Genomic DNA, 11612 nt, shown 5'->3' with positions numbered 1-11612 from the left:
ATTGAGTCAAGCATAAGTAAGTCTGATGCCTGATAAGCTTCTGGAAGATTTCTTTCATTATACTCAAAACACTGGAAGAAATTACAAGCACTTCTACTCGTTATGCACAAGATCCCTTCCTTCACAAAGAGAACAGTTGCCATCATCTGTCATTTACATTCTAAATGACAGTAGCAATAAATCAAATGGAAAAAAAAGCCAAAGAGTTTAAATAAAATATTTAATTGCTTATTTACAACAAAGGCAATGACTTGGCAAAGTGGAAAGTACGATTTGCACTTTCCCCCTAGTTTCAGATAGAGCAAATACAGTCAGCTATAAAATAGGCAGCCTAGTGAGTAAGGCGCAGTATTTACATCACACTAGTACTGCAAAATAAGCACTTAAGATGAATCCCACTGTGACAGACAGAAGTTAAACATTTATCCTGTAAACGCCAACAACGCTGGGAAAAAAACAACGATGTGTCACTTAGTGTTCTCAATTTGTAAGACTGCAAACATGCAATAGTACTAAAAACCCAGTAATGGGATTTTTAAAAAAGCAGCTGCTTTTGTCAGTTTTGCAAACTGTTTTGATACAAATTTACTCTTCCTTGGTCTAAAATATAATGCTCGAGTAACTCCAGTATTAGACTAGCTACTTAATTTTACCTTAGCAAAGGTCTCTTCTCTGGGACACACGCACAAATGAATTATTACGTTTAAATAGGCTATACTAGAAGCATAATACAATAATCACAGATACAAATGTATGAATACAAACTACCACAGACATCTTGTTAAAGCACGATATGTTAACGGCTTAAAAATTTAGGTGTTAAAAGAATTTATTGCAGCCAAAACCAAAGAAGTCAGTTTTGTTTTCGGTGTAATTTTTGACATCCTTTATTCCCCTCTCCTTACTGTTATTCTAGGATAGGAAAAAAAGCCAAATACGAAGGTACTAATCCAAAGCTTACCTACCTGGCTGTACACTCTGAATGCAAAAGACTGATAAATTAAGAGGTACAAGAACAAGAGTTAGGCCAACTGTATTTTATGATGAGAACCAACAGGGAATGCTTTTTCTTTTTTTTAACTAGACTTTTTTTTTTTTTTTAACTGATGCTTTGCAATAATTATCTTCATTGAAAGGATTTTATTTAACTATGCTAGCAAGGGAAGAAGATGGCATGTGCACAGAAGTTATGTTCATCCACACACCATTCAAGCCTAGGGGTATGTAGTTAATATCATCTTAAGAAAACCAAAACCAATACCAATATAAAGAGTTTTTTTCACTGCCCTCCTTAAATTACATTCTCTAAATTAACCCTTCCCACTGCTAGTAGTATTTACGTTTCGTGTTTTGAAGAGCACAGCATTTTTCAAGCGTTTCTCTTGCCTTAGTAGAAAGGAGTATGGTTTTACTGTACGTTCGTATAACAGATGTATAAACGTCCAGCAGTTCAAGGATGTGATTCCTGAATTTCTGCAGAAACTTTTACAGTGTGCGTTTTATATTCATTGGGTACTCAGGTACTCAGAACATTAAGATGTCAGTTACAGCCGTATCCTCCTCCTGCCTGCACAGTAGCTACTCCATGCTATCCAACTTCCAGGGCTAACAGTATATGCTAACTGAAGGTATGTGGCGAGAATATAACAGGCTCCTTGACATGTTCAGAAAAGGTGAGTCTAACTTCTATCCAAAGCTTTCTCTGATGAATTGTGCATTAGTTCAGGCGATTCCGCAGTGTCCCGGGTAGCAGAAGTGTTATAAATACCATCAACTGCAGGGACTGTTGTTGGTGTTGTGAGAGGTGTCACAGTGTGTCCAAACCCCTGGTAATGACCCATAGGTGATGATGGCATTGAAGAAGCATCAGAAATTGGGTCTTGAGTAGAGGAGGATAGTAAACTTGTATGCTCGTTTTGCTCATGATCCTCTGCAAAAAACATTTTTCTTGGCTGGCCCAGAACAGTCCTTCCTGGAGTTATATCAAACAAAAATAACACCTTAATGCTTAGAACAGTACATCAAGGTCTTCAAACAGACACTAGCCTAGGCAAGTTGGAATTAGAAGCCTAGTCTTCAATTCACAACAGTTCTACGTGGGTAGTGTTATCTTCAGTTAATGAAAGAATATCTTTCCAGTAAGGGAAAGAAGGGGGCAGAAGTAAAAGACATTCCTCTCTACTCCAGCTAAACACCTGAATCCCTCAGATCTATTTGAAAGAAAAATTCAGAACTAGACAGTTAACTCACAGGATTACTGGGACAATGTAGTGCAAGATACCTGATGAAATGCTCTAAGGATTCAGCTGCCACTAATTTGGCATGGGATGTTCTCAAGGAACTGTAGAGATGCCTAACAGTGCAAAATGAAGCTGGAAATACGTAGACTGTTTTACAGATAATGCAGGTATGTCTGTTACTTACCAACATTTCGAACTTGTTCTGATATATCTGCCCTTATATCAGAAATATCCCACATTGCAAGAAAGGAGTCGAAGCATGACCCTTCTTCAGCTTCTTGAACATAAGGTTTATAGGAAAAACTGTAGTGATGTGCAATAGCAGCTAGAAACATTTCAACACAAATGATGAAATCCTGCAACAAGGAAAGAGGTGTTAACTAAAACTTGATCACTCGTAACTGGAGAAAAGAGTTCTTCATTGCATGACTGACAGTAATTGCACTGGGATGCTGGCATCAGCTACTCTTAAACCAGGGATAGGACATTCTTGGCAGACATCAGAGTGCAATCCATTTGATTTAAATGCAGGAACCAGTCCTTGCTGAATGGAGTGTCTTGGTTTAAGCTGTTCCTTCCAAATAACACAGGAAGGGATAACATGGATTGGGAAGTGTTGAGCATAAAACTCACTTGGGGTGACTGGCTGAGACGTAGTCCAACGTACTATAAATTCAGTAGTAATCGAGCCTATGCTAGGTAAGATATGTTAGTACTTGCTTGAAATCATAGGTCATCTTATATAGAGTGATTTCTCCTATGAAGTCATGGTCTTTGCTCCTACCTGTAGGCCTGTAGCCACAGCTTCCACGCTCTGCCATTCCCAGGTGTGTTTCTCAGAAATAACACCAACTTTCACCAGCAATGCAATAAGCACAGCTTGCCTATAAAAGTTATTAATTATTGTTATAATAGTGTTGCCTACAAACCTCCAAGCAAATCTGGTAAGCAAGGCCTACTTTGAAGTATACTTGTGTATGTATATACTAAGAATCTCATTTAAAAAAACCTTGCTGTTTGTTTAGGTTTTAAATGAAGGGAAAGAGAACAGGCTAATGTTAAAATAATAGAATCACCAAAATGGGGATAAGACCTCCAGTCCAACCCTCCACCTACCACCAATATTTCCCATTAAACCACATCCATCATCACAACATCTAAACGCTTCTTGAACATCTCTAGGGTCAGTGATATCCCTGAGCAGCCCATTCTAGCACCTGACTACTCCTTTGGAGAGGAAAGGAAGTTTCTCCTCGTGTCCAACCTGAATCTTCCTGGCACAACCTGAAGCCATTCCCTCTAGTGCTACTGCTGCTTATGTGGGAGAAGAGGCCAACCCCTACCTCAGCACAGCCTCCTTTCAGACAGCTGTACAGAGTGGTAATGTCTCCTCCCTGAGCCTCTTCCAGTCTAAACAATCTCTGCTACCTCAGCCACTCTTCGTAAGATCTATGCTCTGCATCCCTCACCAGTTCTATTGCCTTTCTCTGAACATGCTCCAGAGCCTCAATGTCTTTGTTCTAGTGAGGTACTTAAAACTGAATGCAGTACAATATTTACTCATAGCCCTAAAGACCCAAAGAGAAGACAACGTAAGAGCTTGTTTTTTCCAGTTTGTTATTAGAACAACCTGCTTCTTTAACAGAGTGTTACTGCACCACTCTGAGAGCAGGAACTAACCAGTAAGTAATTAACTTACCAGAAAGAAACAAAAACTACCATCTTCACACACAGGAACTTTCCAACAGGTTGGATAGGGTTCAGTTCTTCACGTAGTACCTTATAAAACAGCACTAAACAATACATAGCAAACTAACAAGGAAATAAAAAAAAAAAAGCTTTTAAATATTTACTTGATTTGTTTACGACTTCTTCAGTAATAAAACACATCACAGTATGGAACAAAAGTTGTCTTTTGAAAAGAAGGTCTGTATTTAGGGAATGTGTCCTTACTGCATTAAAGCAGGCTTGTTTTTTCCTTTCTGAAATTTTGTTTTAGAATTGTATCGTCAAAGACTGAGGTCATCTACCTACAAAAGCCATTTTAAATACAGAAGCTAAAAGAAAGTGTAGGAAGCTGCCATGTTTCTCCAAAACCAAGTGCAGCTCTACAGCAATTGCCATAAAAAGCAGGTGTTCTTTCAGACGTCTGTTAAGAACATCTGAGAGGTTGTCTCTTTATAAGAAAAGGTAAATGACTGCAGTCTTTGCTGCAGATTTGAACAATCTAGACTGCAAGCAACCAAGCTACCAGCAGCCAAACTAAATTGATCTCTTTTCACTGATAATTCTCCCAGCCTATTACTGCTAAGTTTCCTTAAGCCATCATGTCAACCTGAACGTGCAGAAGTCAGTGCAGCTGCTGGGACTGTTGTTGCAGCAGAAAGCAGCTGCAGCTCATGAGTTAACCAACAGTCACCCAGCACACACAGCCACAGCACCAGGATGAAACCCTTTTCAGGTGGAATGTCGTGCTTTTTCTAAACCTGCTGCAGAAGTGAGTATCCTTTTCCCTTGAAAGGCTAATATTTGCCTATAGGGTCTCAAAAAAATCTTGTAATTTTGCTGTCTTTTTTTTCCTTTAAAGGATGCATGCTCTGTTTCCAGTTTTCAGAGGTTGTTCCCCCCACCTTTGTAACAGTATTTTTAACAAAGTCACTGCAGAATCTTTGTATGGGTGCTGGGAGGAAGCTAGGATGCGTGGGTCAGACAGTTCATCAAACAGTTTGGGGTAGAGAGGCAGGACACCTTACTGCTTCATGGAGTTTAGGAGTTTAAACATTTTGCACAAACGGTATTGAAAAAGATAACAAGAACAGAATTACAGTGAGATATTCTAGCTATAATAATGATTTGACATTCATGCAATTACTCTCAATAGCTCACATAAGCAGAATCACATATTCTTAGTATGATGACTTAAAAGAGTAGAAAGATGCACTTTTGATACTCACTAGCTGTGACATGTTGTTAAGTATAACCAGGTAAGTCCAAGCATTGTCAAAGCTGAAGTTTCCTTCATCATACACACCTACTAGCTCACAAATTCTGAAAGAGTTATTAGAATTAGTGACAAAGTAATACATTAACAGTTTCTTGAACTGTTAAGCCCCCATCACATTAATCAACTATTAGAACTGTTCTGGTTGTCAAACACAGACAGTGAAGGTCTGCACAATCATTTTTCAACAAATAAATTAAGTAGATACTGTATTTCCACAGAAGAAATTGTGTTTGCGTACCATAATGCATATAGGTACATGAAATTTTGCTTTCTGGCACAGCAAATGAGAAGGGAAAATGCAAAGTTAGCATATCCCATTGCTGAATAGATCAAAAAAATAAACCTCACATTTTAGCTGCTTTGCTTCTAACTGTTAGAACGCATCATTAATACAAATATTTACTGGATATTCTTTGTGAATAGCAGCTTTTTCTCAGACCTACAGAATTGATTGCACGGATCAACAATACCAAGTTTATGAATTTAAGCTTTGAACATCAGTTGGCTTAACTGCCTGCTCCTCCTTTACAACAACAGTTCTATGATATAAGGGCAGAAAGTCAGGCTTATCACATGTAAAGTTTAATACAACCTACAAAATTACATGAAACCTGACATTAGAAATACATGGTTGTTAAAACCAGGAAGGAAGGAGGAAGAAAACTCTAAAATCGAGAGAATTGTACTCTAAAATGTCCTTCCCACCTAAACAGTATTTTACATCTTTTTCCACTCCTTTCACCTGTGGGCATTGAGTATTTATTATTTCAATTCTGCAAAAAGGCATTTGCTGTAGAGAAGCCATAAAGAAATCAGAGGCTGTTGCAAATTGCAAGGACCCATTTAGAACGCAACACAACTACTTTGCTTTCAAACTGCATTGATTCAATACAAAGGGCATGAAAATCATTTCCAGTGTAACTCAAAATTATGTCCCAAAGACCAATGTACATTATTTATGGGTGTACTTACAAAGCAATAATAGTAGTAAACGGTCTGACAACAGTGTACTGCAAAACGCCGAGTTTACACCTAAATAACAGAACTCTGCAAAACAAACGCAAAATTAATTGTACAAGAATTTAAAGACAGTTGACTCATGGAAAATTTCTTTTCTCAGTGGTTTCACTAAACTGCATTTTTATTTCACGGTGACTTGAACTTAGCTTATTTCCAGAACTTCAATTGTAAACGTATTTTGTGCAAACACGCAATCAAATAGACCTGGACTTTACAGATGCCTAACATTAAATACCTGGTAATTCACTTCCAGCCACAAAAAGATTTTGACTGAGCTAAACAAAGAGAATGAAATTGTCCCTGCATTTGGGTATGTTTAGGAGTTGCATTCATAGTTTAACATTTTTAAACAGCTTTACTGAAATCTTTTGAGAGGAGGAAAATTGACTCTGCTCATCTGAGTAAGTATACAGAAATGAGCAGCTCATGGGCATATGGCCTCTCTTTTCTCAGCTATGGAAATACAAACACTATGCTGTGTGGTGTCACTGAATCAAAATGAGGCTTTGGCAAACATTCTGTGATAGCAAAGGAAGGAAACTCAGAGAGGCTTCAACATTTTTCAAAAATAAGTAAGTGTTCCTCAGCAGCACTGGAGTCAACATTAGGAAGTAAGTGTGATTTCTAGCATCTTTTACTGCTAGATGGAAACACGCTCATCCCAGCTGCTTTCAGTCAGAGTTCATCTGACGAACAAGGTATGCTAACCATAAACAGACTATTGCCAAGCAGCAACAGTACACTACTAAATGCAGAAAGATCTGTATCTGACTACACAGCTTAACATCCAGTATGTCATCAAATACTCACTCTCCCATAGCCCACGATGGACAACAGCACAGGGGAGGCAGGTGTCTCTGCTGATCTTTCGCTTCTATTATTAATACGAGGTTTGGATATCGGTTGGTTAGGTAATTTGAAAGAAAAACCATAAAATTATAGATGACATAAGCTTCATAGCATTCTCGACATGTATCCACATATATTGCAATGTTGGGGTATTTCAAAGCTATCCACTGCAAGAAGAGAGGTACACAAGAAGTTACACACTAGAAAGGCAGAAGTGATTCCAATGACAACGCTGGCAGGCTACTTCAATAAGCAATGCTACAGTAGACAGGAAGCACTAATTAAACAGAACTCAAAGTAATTTGTCTGGCAAGAGTGTGATGCTACTGACAGAAAATGACATTTTCTAAAAATACAAGTGGAACTTTAGATGGCATCTCTGCTTCTTCAAATGAAAGCAAGCTTATAGCACTGCACAAGGGGAGCTCTGCATCTCTCAACACAATTCAATCTTTTAAATTAAAGGTAACTATGGAGATGGTTTCCTATAGCTGACCTACTCCTATTAAAAACAGACTAGGTAGAACAGCTTCCTCAAATTCACATGTTCATAGTCAAAGTTTGTGGTGTTGGAACTAGATATCTTTAAGGTTCTTTGCAACCTAAGCCATTCTATGGATATTGATTTCAAAACTAACTTTTTAGTCCTTTGGTACAAAGTTCATGTCTAATGCGTAAATATTCTAGTGTGTTTGTAGCTGTAGCAGAAATGCTAAGTCATGGTATGTAGCAGTGATTGAGCACCTGGTGGGAAGGCAGGGCCAACCCAGGAGAGCTCAGGTGCATGTAATGTACCTGAGTGAGCAGAAGGGGTGGAGCCAGGATGCACCCCTTCGCAGAACTCATTTAAGGGCTGGCAGGGGAGGCAAGAGCATCTTTTGCTGCTCGTTCCTGTGTACCTGAGGCCATCTGAAGGTAAGCAGCTTCTTTATTTATGTATTCGTGGCTGCTGCATTTAAGCAAATTCTTACTCTCTGCAGCCTAGTATCTTGCTGCTCTGCTGTCATTGCTGCACTTCCCATTGCATTACAGCACATTACATGATGGTAGCTAATTAGCCTCTAAGTGGTAGTTGGTCATCACTCTAAGCTAGCATTTCTAACAGAAAAAAAACTGAGTTTTTTTTTGTTTTTGTTTTGCTTCCCAAACAGAAGGAAGTATTTTGAGTTTACGATGCTTCCAGAAGCGTAGCAGAGTGAATACTGTGCCTTTTAGACCGACCTTCTTATTAGAACTTCAGGAAGATGCTTAACATGCTCATTCTCATTATGAACTGCTAGAAGTAACAGCTCCTGCCATGTCTTTGTGGACAATATGCATCTAGTTGAATTTGATAACTGAGCTTTATATTCAGCTCTAAAATATCATACATACAGCAAAGGCTGTAAGATCCAAGAGCTTGGGGAAAGTTTTTAATACCTGTCAGAAGCACTGGGGAATGCCTGGATAGAGCTCATATAATTAGCATGCATTTTACTTCTAAATGAAAATAACTGAAATATCAGTCTGAGGTACTTGATATCTCCTACAGGAAACAGATAATGCTGCTTCCTTTAAAAAAGTACATGAAGGTGACACTTTATGTAATCTGAGGACATGAGAGGGGGGGGAAAAAGCTCAAAGGATAGGTTCCTGGAAACCTGTCTTCTATGGAGTCAATGTAAGTAACAACAACGTCAAGAGGTGACAATAACGTGTAAACACACACCCTGTACATACAATCCATGGAATTGTTGTGCTGCTTAGCTGTATCCAAAATCATCTATGCAAGCAGCAACAGATGACACATACACAAACAACTTGCAAGGCTACCTGTCATATAAAAATACTCAGAAGTGGCTTGTTGTGAAGCCTTGTTCTTTCTTCCCCAAGAAGGAAGATTAGCACTAAACGTTTTTTGGTAAAGAATTTTAGTGCTAAGCCTAATGCAGGAAAGAAAGGTAAGGCTCTGAATTTTGAGAGTGCATTTGTATTAGGCTGGTCAACAGGTTTCCGTTTCAGCTGTTACTGAAAATGGAAGAACCAGAAGTAAGCACTTAACTCCATTTCCAAAGCACTGAAAGAATGTTCAAGGACTGAGAGGGTTAAGAAGAGGCTGCAAAAGTGATTTTACAGGATTCCCAACTAGCATGTAATACTGTTAGAACACTTCTGATGTACTCCATAACACATAAATAGAAGCTTCTAGGACTACAACTTTGTGTGCAGCACTGTTTCTGCTGTGACACCATTTTTCCTAGCTCCCATAGCAAACAGTTTTATTGAGCTGTTAGCAGTAAGAGAACACTTACACTGTCTAAACTGTAAATCGGCACCATCCACAGAATCCTGTTACAAGAACAAAAGAACACTTAATGTTACTAGAGATATCTTTCATTCGAATTAAATTCAATATTTGCAGCAGAGATAAAAGGTGAGATGTTACCTTATTATTGGTTTCTGCAATTCAGGTTGAGTATAATGGACTAAGTGTTGTAGTATTCCCCAGAGGGAGATGGGTATGGTCATCAGTAGAAATATCCCTGCAATAAACCATGCCTTGGTATGGATTCCAACCTTGCAAAGAGAAAGAAGAGTGCAAGATTTAAGTTCTGGGATCAATCCTTGAAAATAAAACAGGTAGAACAAGAGGTTGCTTTTGGTTTTTGTTTTTGTATATATTTTTTTGCCTGTGAATCATGTTTCAGGAAGGATGCTTAGCGTGTATTCCAACACTGAGTTGAGTTTTCTGCTTTTGAAACGCATAGAACCACCAAGTCTCCGTCGCTATCTGTGGATCCGGCTCGCAGTGCATCCCGTGCTCGTTCCACCAGCTCGGCGTCTGCTCTGCAGGTACTGAAAGAAGGGGAAGGAGGGAACGGCCGCCCGCTGTCCCGTTCCGCCCCGCTCCCGCCCTGGCCGACAATGCATACACACACGCACACACACGGGCCGGCCCGGGGCGCAGCCGAACACCCGGGCCACTCTGAGGCTCAGGGCCTCTGTTGTACCGCGGAGGCCGCTTCCCCCCCACCCCGAGCCTCTCACCTCCAGCTTCTGCAGCTCCCACACGCAGAGAGGCACGACCACCAGCAGCCCCACGATGTACAGCAGCACCACCAGCGGCCGGATCCACCGCCTCCAATTGCCGCAGGTGCACGGCATGGTCGCTCCGCTCCACTCGGGCCCCGCGGCGCCTTAGCGGCTCGGCGCCGGGCCCGGCATCCCCCGCGGGGCGCGCATCACCCGCGCAGTCTGCCAGGCCTCATCCGCCGCCCCGCCCCGCGGCAGGCGACTCCACGCCGCCCCCGCCAAGCGACGCAGCGCGGACTCTGCTCACCGCCACCCCGCCCCCGCGGCACTTCCGCCGCGCGTCGCTTCCGGCTCCCCCACTTCCTCCTATTGGCTGCTCGTTCTGCCCGTCGCTGGCCCCTTCCCCCCCAACCGCACGTGGGACAGCGCCCGATGTTTCTCCTCGAGACGCGGCACGCGCAGCGACCGTTACTTCAATGCGGTAACGGCTGTGCACGTGCCCGCGGCGCTGCGCGGGCGGGTCGCCGCTGCTGATGTTTGAGGAGGACCCTCTTTTTTTTTTTTTCTTTCTTCTTTTTTTTTTCTGTTTCTTTTTTTTTTTTTTCTTTTTCCTCAGAATGCTCCAGAAGAGCAATATGGGTAACGCAAAATCTGTATTGCGATTCAACAATCTGTGGAACGCGCGTTTCGGACTGAGTGGAAAATGCTGAAGCGCAGCTCCGCAGCTGTGCCTGGTGAAGCACAAGAGCTGAGGTGCTGGGCTGTGCTGGCACAGTCAGAGGCACTTTTCTGTGTGTTTGAGAAGCGTGTGCTGGAAGGAACCATACGAGGTGCTAAAGAACAGTGACTTGGCTCTCCTCTCTGTAAATTCCAGACCGTTCAAACTCATCTCCTTTGTTTGCCCAGGCTTTCTGCTGTTACATTACCGAAGCTGCAAGGACTCAAATAGCGCAGCTCTCTTTTGAAATGGGCTGCGTTGATGTAGCAGCTGATAGTGGTAGCCAGCGGCTCCCACAAGTGATGACAATTCAGCCCACAAACCAGCAGTTAAACGATGTTGGCTTACCAAGAAGCTGAGACTGTGCTATTGGGCTGCTACATGTTCCTTCTCCATCCAACGTCTGAGGAGGCAAAGCTAGAACTAAAGCGACATTGATATTCTTAGTCACTGGTAGGTTCCCTTGCAAGTGAGTGTGGAGTTGTGTGGCCCTTTTCTTTTGCCTATTTCCTTTAGCTTCCTTTCCTTACCTCGAGTTCAAAAGCATGTTCTGAGTTAGTTACCCCGGTGGCAGCCCTGCCTACATTAAGAAGTCCGATACGCCAAACACCATTGGTTTTTCTATTAGTCAGTGAATGAGCTACAAATTTAAATTTATAGATAAAAAATGTGGCAAGAGAACTGAAAGGTCATCCCTGTGTTATGGACAAAACAAAAATTTAGTGGAATTTGCTTAAGGTTATGGCAGACTCGTGAACAGAAACTTTTT

General features: G+C 41.2%; 1 protein-coding gene and 1 long non-coding RNA gene across 2 annotated transcripts; one reads left to right on the top strand and one right to left on the bottom strand.

The window, feature by feature from the left end:
- Positions 1-206: 206 nt before the first annotated feature.
- TMEM184C (transmembrane protein 184C) lies at positions 207-10310 on the bottom strand. The gene is made up of 10 exons (XM_042870383.1): positions 10141-10310; positions 9539-9669; positions 9405-9441; positions 7075-7280; positions 6217-6291; positions 5195-5288; positions 3940-4052; positions 3025-3124; positions 2425-2596; positions 207-1972 (listed from the first exon to the last, which is right to left on the bottom strand). Exons 1-10 carry the CDS (start codon positions 10255-10257, stop codon positions 1680-1682), a joined length of 1338 nt encoding a protein of 445 aa, XP_042726317.1. The 5' UTR covers positions 10258-10310; the 3' UTR covers positions 207-1679.
- On the top strand, positions 8012-11435 carry LOC122179516. The gene is made up of 3 exons (XR_006178714.1): positions 8012-8028; positions 9801-9945; positions 10742-11435. It is a non-coding gene; the product is annotated as an uncharacterized LOC122179516 (long non-coding RNA).
- The last annotated feature ends 177 nt before the right edge of the window (positions 11436-11612 follow it).

The sequence above is a fragment of the Lagopus leucura genome, unplaced genomic scaffold (genome assembly GCF_019238085.1).
Source record: "Lagopus leucura isolate 7727_CA_CO unplaced genomic scaffold, USGS_WTPT01 Super-Scaffold_100004, whole genome shotgun sequence".
Taxonomy (NCBI): domain Eukaryota; kingdom Metazoa; phylum Chordata; class Aves; order Galliformes; family Phasianidae; genus Lagopus; species Lagopus leucura.
The sequence above is the reverse complement of the archived record's forward strand: the minus strand, read 5'-3'. Positions and strand labels throughout refer to the sequence as shown.

What these genes read in the sequence shown, in the direction of transcription:
- TMEM184C (XM_042870383.1), bottom strand. Translation starts at nt 10,257, where the DNA reads ATGCCGTGCACCTGCGGCAATTGGAGGCGGTGGATCCGGCCGCTGGTG. An exon ending in GTAGTTTTTGTTTCTTTCTG is followed by an intron (nt 3,125 to 3,939) that starts GTAAGTTAATTA and finishes TAACTTTTATAG; the next exon opens with GCAAGCTGTGCTTATTGCAT. An exon ending in AGAACAAGTTCGAAATGTTG is followed by an intron (nt 1,973 to 2,424) that starts GTAAGTAACAGA and finishes ATATAACTCCAG; the next exon opens with GAAGGACTGTTCTGGGCCAG.